Source organism: Globicephala melas, chromosome 6, assembly GCF_963455315.2.
Source record: "Globicephala melas chromosome 6, mGloMel1.2, whole genome shotgun sequence".
Lineage (NCBI taxonomy): Eukaryota > Metazoa > Chordata > Mammalia > Artiodactyla > Delphinidae > Globicephala > Globicephala melas.
Window position 1 is genome coordinate 35,407,610 of NC_083319.1, and position 12,464 is coordinate 35,420,073.

General features: G+C 40.2%; 1 protein-coding gene across 1 annotated transcript in view; it reads right to left on the reverse strand.

The window, feature by feature from the left end:
- The window catches only part of FRMPD1 (FERM and PDZ domain containing 1), an 83,980-nt gene that overhangs the window by 41,911 nt on the left and 29,605 nt on the right, over positions 1-12,464 (reverse strand). The window contains exon 2 of the mRNA XM_060299958.1: positions 3,971-4,075. Coding sequence (XP_060155941.1) covers positions 3,971-4,071 — 101 coding nt within the window. The 5' untranslated portion in view covers positions 4,072-4,075. The remainder of the gene's footprint in view (positions 1-3,970; positions 4,076-12,464) is intronic.

The window sequence follows — 12,464 nt, forward strand, 5'->3', positions numbered from 1 at the left end:
CTTCCCAGACCAGGGCTCAAACCCGTGTCCCCTGCACTGGCAGGTGGATTCTTAACCACTGCGCCACCAGGGAAGTCCCTATGTTGCCTTTTATCTGGACTATAAAAAACACTTCAGTGTACTTCTTTCATTTCTTGACCTGGCTATCAGGAAACTCAGAGCCAATGTTAGTACTCAAATGCTAAATCCTACATCTAATTGGTTTGCAATCTATTTACAAAATTTCCAGTCTTTATTTAAAAGTTTTTATGTGTTTTAAAACTGTAAGCCATCAAAAATTCCTCTTGGAAGGGGCTTCCCTGGTGGCGCAGTGATTGAGAGTCCGCCTGCTGATGCAGGCGACACGGGTTCATGCCCCGGTCTGGGAAGATCCCACATGCCGCGGAGCGGCTGGGCCCGTGGGCCTGTGGGCCATGGCCGCTGAGCCTGCGCGTCCAGAGCCTGTGCTCCGCAACGCGAGAGGCCACAATAGCGGCAGGCCACAACAGTGAGAGGCCCGCGTACTGCAAAATATAAAAAAAAAAAAAAAAAAAAATTCCTCTTGGAAGAAGAAAGGATGTAAAATTTAAATATATTTTAAATAAATAATATAGTCCCTTACTATGAAAGCCCTTAATCAATAAAAATTCATTGAACATCTACTACATACTATGTATGCTCTCTTCTAGGGCTGAAGATACTTTGTAAAACAAGACAGTCATGATCTTTGGTCTCATATGTGGCAGGAGGGTTGGAGTAGAAGAGTCATATAATAAACAGGTGGGGGAGGGTAGACAAAGAACAAGTAAATAAATGGATATGTTATTATAAAGTGTGGTGAGAGGGGTAAGCACTCTGCCAAGGAAGCAGGAGGAACAAGATGAAGTTGGAGAGTTAGATCAGGAACAGATCATAAAGGGACTTGCAGGCCGTGGCGCAATGGCAGGTGGGCCACTGAATGGTTTGGGGTCGGGTAGAGCCTGGGGCGAGCATGTGGGACACGAGCAGTTTGTATTCCGAAGAGTCCACTATGGCTTCAGGGTGGAGCAAAGAAAGAGTGAGTGACCACGGCAGTGCCCCCCAGGGACAGAGAGGTGGACAGATCGGAGATATGTTTGAAGGTGAACTGACAAGAGTTGCTGATGGGGTGGAAACAGAGTGTGAGGAAGAGAGGAAAATTCAGTTTGACTCAAGGGTCTCCTGATTAAGCAACCGGGTGGCAGGCGGTACCATTTACTCTACTCCAGGGAAACTGCAATTATTTATGCTTTTCAGTTCTTGATCATTTTTGAGTAACCTGAGGACACCAAGAACCCAGTCTGAATCAAGGTTGCAGGATTAGAGATGAGAAACAATTTAAAGAAGGCTACATGTGATTTATCCTAGAAACACAGAAATGATGTCTTCCATGGACACTGCCAGGAAGCTTTCCCTCTTTTTCTGCTCTTTCTCAAGCACTTGGAAAGCAAACTTCCTACTAGACTCATGGAAAGATGCTCAACATCATTAGCCATTAGGAAAATACAGATCAAAACCACAATGAGATACAGTACCACTTCACACCCACTAGTATGTCTATAATAAAAAAAACGGATAATAACAAGTGCTGACAAAGATGTGCAGACATTGGAACCCTTACACCCTGCTGATGGAAATGTAAAATGGTACAGCCACTTTGGAAAACAGTCTGACAGTTTCTCAAAAGGTTAAACATCAAGTTGCTAAATGACCCAGCTATTCCACTCCTAAGTACAAACCCAAGAGAAATGAAAACATATGTTCAAAGAAAACCTTTTACACAAATGTTCATGGCAGCATTATTCATAATAGTCCCAAGTGGAAACAACCCAAGTGTACATTAACTGATGGACATAGAAAATATTCCATAATGGAATATTATTTGGCAATAATGCTACATGCCAAACATGCTATAACATGAGTGAACCCTGAACATTATGCTAAGTGAAGAAGCCAGTCACAAAGACCACATATTGTATGATTCTATTTATGTGAAATGTCCAGAATAGGCAAATCTATAGAGACAGAAAGTAGATGAGTGGTTGCCTAGGGCTGGGGGAGGGGCAAACGGGGAATGACTGTTAACAGTTATGGGGTTTCTTTTTGGGGTATTGAAAGTGTTCTAAAATTAGATTGTGGTGATTGTTGCATAATTTTGTATATACACTAAATAAATCTGTACATTTTAAGTGGGTGAATTTTATGGTATGTGAAACACATCTCAAAATAGATGTGAAAAAAAAAAAGCTTCCTAGAGGCCAATGTTGCCTTTTATTTACATTCCGTGAGAGAAGGTAGATATTAGAGAGTTCCAAGGTCAAATATTCAGGCAACATAAAGTTACACAGGTCTTTTTCTGCAGGACTTCTCAGAGCCTTTAATGTGCTAAAATGCACTATGAATCACCAAGAGTGGGTGGATAGGAGTGGGATATAGGCTGCATCACTTCCTAAATATATCTCTGGCCATGGAACATTTTTTTAGTAGAGAGCATCACATAGGACTAGGTTTTGCAGAATCCACTTTAGAAAACAATGTACCTAGGAGTTTTCCCATTCATTCACCAAGCACTACCTGACTACTTGCAATCTCCTGGAACTCAATCATCTCTGGGCTATGAGATGTGGCCGGTACTTTCCCTGCCCTCCATAGAGCTTGTGGTCTAGAAGAAAGAAAAGGGATGTGCTCAAATTTAAGTTGAACACACCGGAAGAAGCACAATGCTGATGCTACAAACCAAATACTATGGGGCCCCTTGGGAGAGATTAATTCTGACTGTGGGCTGGGGAACACTTCATGGGAGACCCAGCATTTCAGCTAGACCTTGAACTATGAGTGGGTTCTGGACACATGGAGATGGGAGGAAGAGATGTGGCACAGAAACCCAGGTCTAAGGGGTGGAAGGGGAAGTCGGGTGCTTGTAGTAGGGGAATAGCAAGTAGATCATTTCAGCTGGAGTATGATGTTGATGAAGCAGAACAGTAAGACAAATAGCTGTAATGGATTGTGGGTCAACCATGGAGCGCCTTGAATGTCTAACCAAAAAATGTTTAAATTCATACTGTAGGAGATGAGGACCCATCAAAAGTTTCAGAGCAGGGGGTAGGGATGGTCATAAACTAGTCACTCTCTGAGCCTCAGGGTTTCACCTGTAAAATAGGGCTAATTCTCCCAGCCTTATCCCATCGTAGTGTGTGAGGACCTGAGCACTTGGCCGAGGGCAGTGCAGCCCCGAGCAAGGTTTATTGCTCAGCAGCACAACAGCTGTTTCCAGTTCCTCTGGAAGAATATGTGTCTCAGAAACACCTGACATGTGATATTTCATCTCCGTGTCAGCTCCAGATGGGAAATCTGAGACTGAAAATGAGCGCTTTGAAACAGAACATATTTTAAGTTCTCTTGTAGCAGTCAAATCAAATCTGTATTTGATTTCATTTCATTTTGTTTAGAATGAAATAGGGACTGGAAGGAAGGAACAGCTGCTGTAAACAAAGACAGGGAAAGAGTATAAACAGCAGATTGCCTGACATCAAGTACTAAGACAAGGGGCGTGTGTGAGACAACCAGAGACAGGGACAGTGATCATGTGTGAGTGTGGATTCAAAACAGTGTGTGTTCCAGAGTGTATAGGCACATGTGTGAGAGTATGTGGGTATGAGTGTGTCAGTGTGTTTAAGTCCATCTGTGTGTGAATGTGCGTGTCTCTGTAAATGCATGTATGAGTTTGGTGTGAGTATCTCTGTGTGTCTGCGGGTGCCCCTTGAAGGATGCAGGGGGAGGATTTGGAAAGGGACAGAGAGAAAGGCACTCCAGCGAAATTGCTGACCCATTTACACTTCTTCCATCACAGGGTGTTAAGAACAAAGCAAGCCGGAGACAGTGATCCCCAGACGCTGCCAAGACTGCAAAACTTCCTCCCACGGGGACACCGAACCCTTACAGACAGAAATCTCTGCCAACCCAGGAGCCTTACCGGGCCGAGCTGTCCCGGGAGCGCCGGAGCCATCTTGCCACCATTTGTTCTATTCTGTGTGCTTTCCGGGTCTGGAATAAACTGGTCTCCAGCATTTCCATTTACCTAAAAGGAAGAAGAGTTTTCTTAAGAAGGCTAACCAAAATATTTGGAAGAGGATCCTGACAAATCACTATGATGCTTCCTCTATTTGCCAATTTTAAGACATGCTGATCAAATAACTAGGGCTCTCTATCTGAAATTAACATACACAGGTGCTCAGTGTCTACAGAGTGAACAACTTCAGCAGCCCTCTGCCCTAAGGAGTCCGTAGTCTTGTGGTACACAGATAGGTTTTACATCTTAAACGGTTCAACGTAAGGATTAGGGAATAAAATAGATAAGCCTTCTCAAACTCTGACTATGACCCACTGTCAGAGACACACCTTCTGTGTGACACCGCCCCCCGCCACCTCAACTATGTGTGCATCCCTGGACGGCACAGCTCCATTTTGCCTGCATCAGGAACTGCATGGACATGGAAGCATTCTAATCCCATTGTGCCCACTCTTCGGAGTGCTGCTTCTTTTGCTCAATATTTTATATATAATTTTTGAATAGGAAATTCTAATTTTTGAATAGGTAATTTTGAATTTGTATAATTCAAACCCCAGATTGTAAAAAAAAAAAAAAAAGGATACACAGTTACTGTATCGTGCACTTAAAAATTTGTTAAGAGGGTAGATTTCACGTTAAGTGCATTCTTACCATAATAATAAAAATAAGATTTTTGTACAGTGAACGGTCTCCTCTCTATCCTTCCCTTCCCCCAGCCACTCAGTTTCCACACCCATACATAATCACTGCTCTCCTACTTGAGATATCTGTCTTTCCAGAGTTTCTGTATGCCTATACAAGCAAACACAAATATAGATTTTATGTGTCCTCTTCTTAACACAAAGGATAGTACACCATACACATTGTTCTGCACCAGGCTTTCTTCCTCGATATCTTTCCACATTAATACAAAGAATGCCTCTTCATTCTTTTTGACAGCTACTGAGTATTACATTGTATGAATATACTGTAATTTAAAAAGTAGTCTTCCCTTGATAGACATTTGGGTTATTGCCAATCTTTTGCTATTGTAAATAATACCACAGTGAGTTATGCTGTACAAATATCATTTCTGCATATATGCAATTATATATTTGGATAAGTTTCCAGATACTGAATTGTGAGGTCAAAATTTATAAGCATTTGTGCTTTGATAGATATTATCAGGTTACCAAGAAAAATAGTATATATGCTTGAGATTAAATTTTCCTAAAACAATTTATATTTTTCTATTTACTTTTTAAAATATTGGTCTCAACTCACCCAATTAATTTCACAACCCAATAAATATTCACATGAAATAAGATATGACATAGTGAAATAACCATGGATACAGAGAAAATAAAAAAGAATTATAAGAGATTATGTTGCTTAACACTACACAAACACATTTGGAAACCTTAATAATACGGATCGTTTTCAAGGAAAATATAAATGATATAAGATGACCCTAGAAGAGATAGAAAATCTAAAAAGACAATTACCATAAAAGAGAAAATTGTTAAAGAGCACACTCCAAAAAATTCCAGGCAGACAGGTTCAAAGGTGAATTCTTACAAATCTATAAGACGTAGCTCACCCTGACAATTTTTTTGTTTTATTTTAAATAGAAACTTTTAATTTTGGAATAATTTTAGATGTGTAAAAACGTTGCAAAGATAATACAGTGAGTTCCAATATACCCTTCATTCAGCTTTCCCTAATTTAGCATCTTACATAATCATTGTAACTTTGTCAAAACTAAGAAATTAACATCGGTACACTAATATTAGCTAAGCTATAAATTTTATTCAGATTTCATCAGTTTTTCCATTTATGCTCCTTTTCTGTTCCAGGATCCAATCCTGGATATCATGCTGCTTCTAGCCAGCTTAGTTTATCTTCCCCAATGCTATGTTAGCTCTTCTAGAGCATAAAGAAGGAAATCTTCCAAATTCTTTTTGATCAGTCAGTCTAACATTGATACCAATTCTGATAAAAACACTACAATAAGGCAAAAATACAATCTCCCTTATAAATATCAAAGTAAATATCCCAAATAAAATATTAGCAACTAGAATCTATCAGTAATCAGCAGAATAATAGTGGGATCTATACTAGGAGTGCACTAACCATTTTCATATAAAAATGAAAGCAGGACACCCAAACTCATCACTTTAGAAACCCAGAGACGTACACTTTTCATCAAATGCAGCCAAATACAAATTAATGGGTGTAAAACATAGGCTGCAACCAAAAATAAATTCCATTTAGATCAAGGGATGTATCAGTCTAGCTTTTTTCTACAATGGAGACAGCAGACCTGAATACTGTCTTCAGTTCTATACAGCTCACTTTTTTTTTTTCGCAGTACGCAGGCCTCTCACTGTTGTGGCCTCTCCCGTTGCGGAGCACAGGCTCAGCGGTCATGGCTCACGGGCCCAGCTGCTCTGCGGCATGTGGGATCTTCCCGGACCAGGACACGAACCTGTGTCCCCTGCATCGGCAGGCGGACTCTCAACCACTGCACCACCAGGGAAGCCCACATTTATATCATTTTAAATTGCTACATAGTATTATTTTCTTTGTCCATATCATAATTTATTCAATAGTCTATCATTGGATGTTTGTGCTGTTTCCAATTTTTCACTGTTATGAAAGCTTTACAACGAATATGCTTATTCATAGTAAATGGCTACTTCCCAGGTATTTTCTTGGGATAATTCCTAGAAATGTAACTACTGGATTTAAGCATATGTTCATTTTTAAGAATTTGGAATGTGTACTGTCAAGTTGCTTCCAAGAAGGTACCAATTTGCACTCCTGCCAGGACAGACCTTTGCAAATATTGAATACTATCATTTTAAAAATATTTGCTAACAGGATGGAAAATAGTGCCTACGTATGATTTAAATGTTTATATTTTGAAAAATACAGAAGACAAAAGTAAATACAATCTACATTCTCATATATATTGGATATTATTTTTAAAATATTTGTTAATGGGATGAAAGTATCATCTAATTATTAGTTTAAATATATATTTCTTGAGAAATATAGAAAACAAAAGTAAATGTCACATGTAATTCCATCACATTAAAAATTATATAAATTGAGTATCTTTCTTCAAACATCCAATCCAGTTCCCAGAGATTATCACTGTTAACAATTTGGTGGGTATTCACTCTCACTTTGCCCTAAATCTATAGAGACCTATATTACGTATATTAAAATATATAGGCCACAAAAATACAATCATGGTATACTCAGTGGTCTGCATCTTGCATTTTTTAACTGGTGAATATATCACGGACATATTTCCAGATCAGAGCTCATTATATCAATAGTTTTGATTTGAAGTTATTTGATTACTCGTATATCTGGACATTTTTTATGCACTATGGCCATTTATGGTTCTTTTTTGTTACTTTTTTATTTCTGCTTTTTCCTTATCTTTCTACTAGAATGTCTGCCTTTTTGTTATTGCAAAAGCTCTTTTATAATAAGGATTACTTAATGTCCTTTTGCCAAGGACACAAAACCACATCATATTTCTGTGAGACTTACTAGGGAGGGTCAAGAATGTAGATTCTAGTGTCCTGACAACACAGAGACTAATCACAAAGGATACAAAAATAAATGTCCAGTAAAGCCTACAACATATTGTTTTCAAGTATCAATTGCCTCAGTCAGGCCCTTAACAGGAGTGAGTCAGCTAGCAATTATAGGATGTGGAGGTTAACTTTGTTTGCCTTATGTCTGAGCATCACACTTTCAGCACCTTCCTGGAGGGGTCTGGGATGCTAAGGAGACTTAAAACCAAGTCATATAAAGACTCACTGAAAAATCAGAGAATGTTTATTCAGCAAAGATTTGGAGGTGGCCTATATGATCATGGTTCACAAGTGGCCAAAAGGCCACCAGGTAGAAGAGACATACGCCATATGTTTCTGGGGTGCAGAGCCAAGATTAATGGGGGAATGCCACAGAGAGGGAGACTCCAGCTCAGGCTGAGGCTAGACCTCTCTAGTGTTCCTAGTGATCCAAGAACAGGATGAGTTTTCTCAAGAATTAGCAAGATCCTGGTCACTGAAGGCGGTCAGGCAGAGGCTGGATAACTAACTCTGCATGGATGTAGAAGGGACCTTACAGTGGAGTTCAGGGACCAGATGACTTCTGCAGTTTTTCCATCCATGTGACTTGAGGTCTCTACTAGATCTAAAAAGCAGACAAGATGATATTTGTTGTGCTCTGTCTCAAAACTCAAAGACCCACATCCCCTGGCGTAGCTGGAACTCCTGAAGCCACCACATCTCTGGAAGATACAAAATCTCTGACCACTATGTTGTTTCAATCTCCAAATGACCGCAGTGTTGCCAAGGATCTCAGACTCATCCATAATGATTTTCCATTCCTTTCAAAGGTCATCAAACTGCAGTGGTTACTTACAGGGGATTATTACAAACACAAATACAGCTTAGCTAATTGATTTCTGTAAACATATATGGCTCTAGTTAAAAGAATTAATTTGCATTATATATCTGGACTGTGGGTAGGGACATGCCTTCATCTAGGAATCCCCAAAGACCAAACAAATGACATCAGCCAAGCCATTATAAGTGCTCCCTGACTCAGCAAAGCCTGAGCAGGACAGTTTAAAGTCAAGAAAATGACGTGCTAATGGTTTTAATATTTGCCTCTGGATTGCTGAGCCAATGGAAGAAAATAAGAGCCCAAATAATTCCAAAACATTTGAATCTTCTCTACAATCCCATTGCCAAGAAGTCATCCGGCCTCTAATTGTTCTGTCATTCATTGTTAGACCAGCTGCTTTACATAAAGCTAAATTCCACACCTCCATCTCCGCAGCTTCAGTCCTCCACAGTAATGTTGCCCTCCGAGCACTCCTCCTCGCCCCACCACCAACGCACCCTCCAGAATAAATCATCTCCCTCTTTTATACATCAGTCTTTCTGGACCTGAACATAGCAATCTTGCCTCCTCTGCCCTGGACTAAACATCCTCAGTTCCTTCACCAGGTCTTCATAAGACAGGATCACTTTAGATCACCCTCCTGTGGGCACACACCAATTTGGCAAAATCCCTTCAAGAGTGTGAATCCTCAAACGGAACACACTTCTGGTTGTCTGGAACAGAATACTAAGAAGAAACAAACTCAAAATATTTTGCAAAAGGAGAAGAAGACCAAATACATTCGGGTGATAGCTATCTTACAAAGTAAATAGACAATTAAGGATATAAACCCTTCAAAAGGGATACAAGAGGTGATAACAAAGAACTTCAGGAAACCATTAACTGCTAATGAGAAATGAAAAACATCAAAGGAGGCAGCAATGGATAGAAGAGAAAGTGAAGAGTTAAAAATCATTTACACTAAATTGAAATTAAAAAACAGATAGCAATTTAAGTGAAACTGTCAGAGCTATAATCAGATTGAGGATATTCAACGTACAAATAATAGGAGCTAGCAGAGAAAAGAGAAAAGGAATGCACAAAACTGTAATCAAAGAAAGCGTTAAAGGTAAATTTCTTGAGCTGGAAAATATGTTTCAAATATAAAGAGCACAGAAAGCAGCTCTCAGATATATGCCTCAAGGAAGGTTCCTTACACATCAGCTCAAGTTCTTAAATGTCAAAGACTAAAGAATCAGCCTTAAAATCAGTTTTACAAGGGGGAAAAGGGCTTCCCTGGTGGTGCAGTGGTTAAGAATTCGCCTACCAATGCAGGGGACACGGGTTCAAGCCCTGGTTCGGGAAGATCCGCAGAGCAACTAAGCCCGTGCGCCACAACTACTGAGCCTGCGCTCTAGAGCCCACAAGCCACAACTACTGAGCCCACGCGCCACAACTACTGAAGCCCGTGCACCTCTTAGAGCCCGTGCTCCGCAACGAAACAAGCCACCGCAATGAGAAGTCTGCGTGCAGCAGGAAGAGTAGCCCCTGCTCACCGCAACTAGAGAAAGCCCGTATGCAGCAACGAAGACCCAATGCAGCCAAAAATAAATAAATTTTTTTAAAAAAGTAAAAGAGACGGGCTTCCCTGGTGGCACAGTGGTTGAGAGTCCGCCTGCCAATGCAGGGGACACGGGTTCGTGCCCCGGTCCGGGAAGATCCCACATGCCGCGGAGCGGCTGGGCCCGTGAGCCATGGCCGCTGAGCCTGTGCGTCCGGAGCCTGTGCTCCGCAACGGGAGAGGCCACAACAGTGAGAGGCCCGCTTACTGCAAAAAAAAAAAAAAAAAAAGTAAAAGAGGAAAAGAATATGATAATTTGAAAAAGATTAGGTTCATATGCTTTGTAGCATATTATTTAGGTACAGATGCAGGCTCCGTTCATTATTTCTCTCTCTGGGGAATGTAAAAGCTTTACAAGAGTCTGTTCTTGAAAGATATCCCTGGGAGTCATTCTGTGATTTTTTTAACCTACGAGTGAAGGTCTTTTGTCAGTTTAGTGGTTTTCTTCTTTCACTATTTTTCCTCTTATTATACTGTCAGAAACTTGAGCATAGAGAACATGTCTTATCCCTTTTAATTCTCTCTCAGGACCTGTAACATAGGCTCAATAAATGTTTGTTGAATGACTGAAGGAACAAAATTAAAATAAAAGCAGAAATAAACTGGAAAATTAGAATAAAGTTTCACTTAATAAAGACAAAATTAATGTGGGCTCTTAAAGATTGAGAAAAATGTAAACCACTCTGATACAAGTTATTATTAACAAAATGAGAAATGAGCAAAGACAAACATTAGGGAAAAAACACGAGAGAGTGTCATACATGTTGTACACAATTTAGATAAGCTAAGTAATATGGGTGGTTTTGGAAGATATATTTGGAATGCATCTTTCTAGAGTCTTCCTGTTAAGTCCTTCAATTTTCCTGAGCGGCAGACTCCTGGGTAACAAGGTCAGCTTCATAGAATGGTGTCTCCCAAGACTTCCATATCAACTCTTTGGTATGTAAGTGCATTCATACCTGTGAAGGGATTTTCCTAGACCAGTTCCTTGGACATAGTGGAAGAAATACTTTCCATGTAGGGTGTTAAAAGGAGAAGATTCTAAGACCCATACTGAAAGGTGAAAATAGGATTCTCACCAATGAAACACCCTGGTTGTAGCCTCTGGGAATCCAAGATGTTGATCTTTCCTGGATGTGCTGAAGATTCCATTTGTTTAAAAATAAATCTAATTCACTAAACATACATTAATTGAAAAAAACACTCACAGGGAGATCAGCTTGGTGCTTTGTGACCACCTAGAGGGGTGAGATGGGGAGGGTGGGAGGGAGACACAAGAGGGAGGAGATATGGGGATATATGTATATGTATAGTGGATTCACTTTGTTATAAAGCAGAAACTAACACACCATTGTAAAACAATTATACTCCAATAAAGATGTCAAAAAAGAAAAAAAAGGAAAAAACACTCAGTGCAGGTGACCAAGAATGAGCGATGAGTAAGATGCAGCCCCTACCTCAGGAAAGGGTCAACCCCCTTTCTGTTCTCTGCGTGCTGGTAAGAGATGCTTGGCAAGGTGGTCAGTGTTTTGGGCTCATTTATTCTATGGTTTCCACAAATTACTTCTATCTGCAGCTATCCTAAGGCCGATCAGCTCCAGGAAACTGAGGTAGTTCAACACCTTTCCCCCGCAAAGCAAAGAACCAGAACTAAAATTAAAACTTTGAGTAAATCTATAACTGCAGAAGAAATTCTGAAAGTGAATTTTTCAAAAATCTATTAAAAAATCCACACAGAACTTGAAGGTTGCTGTGTTTATCAGAGAATTATTTCAAACTCTCTCTCAAAATTAATAGACAAGGCTTCCCTGGTGGCACAGTGGTTAAGAATCCGCCTGCCAATGCAAGGGACACGGGTTCGAGTCCTGGCCCGAGAAGATCCCACATGCCGCAGAGCAACTAAGCCTGTGCGCCACAACTACTGAGCCTGTGCTCTAGAGCCTGCGAGCCACAACTACTGAGCCCACGTGCCACAACTACTGAAGCCTGCATGCCTAGATCTCGTGCCCCGCAACAAGAGAAGCCACGACAATGAGAAGCCTGCACACCGCAACAAACAGTAGCCCCCACTCACTGCAACTTAGAGAAAGCCTGCACACAGCAACGAAGACCCAACACAGCCAAAAATAAATAAATAAATAAATTTAAAAAAATTAATAGACAATATTCTTCAACAAAGAAAAATGATAGCATGCTACCAAGTTCTTCTAATAATGCAAAGGTAGCCCTGAATTTAAAACCTTACAAAGCTTACACTAAAAAGTAACATAGAGGCCAATCTAACTCATGAAATACAAAATTCCTAAACAAGATCCTGGCCAGAAGATGTTAATAATTCTTGAAGCTAGGAGATGGGTATTTAAAGTTCATTTTACTATTCTCTCA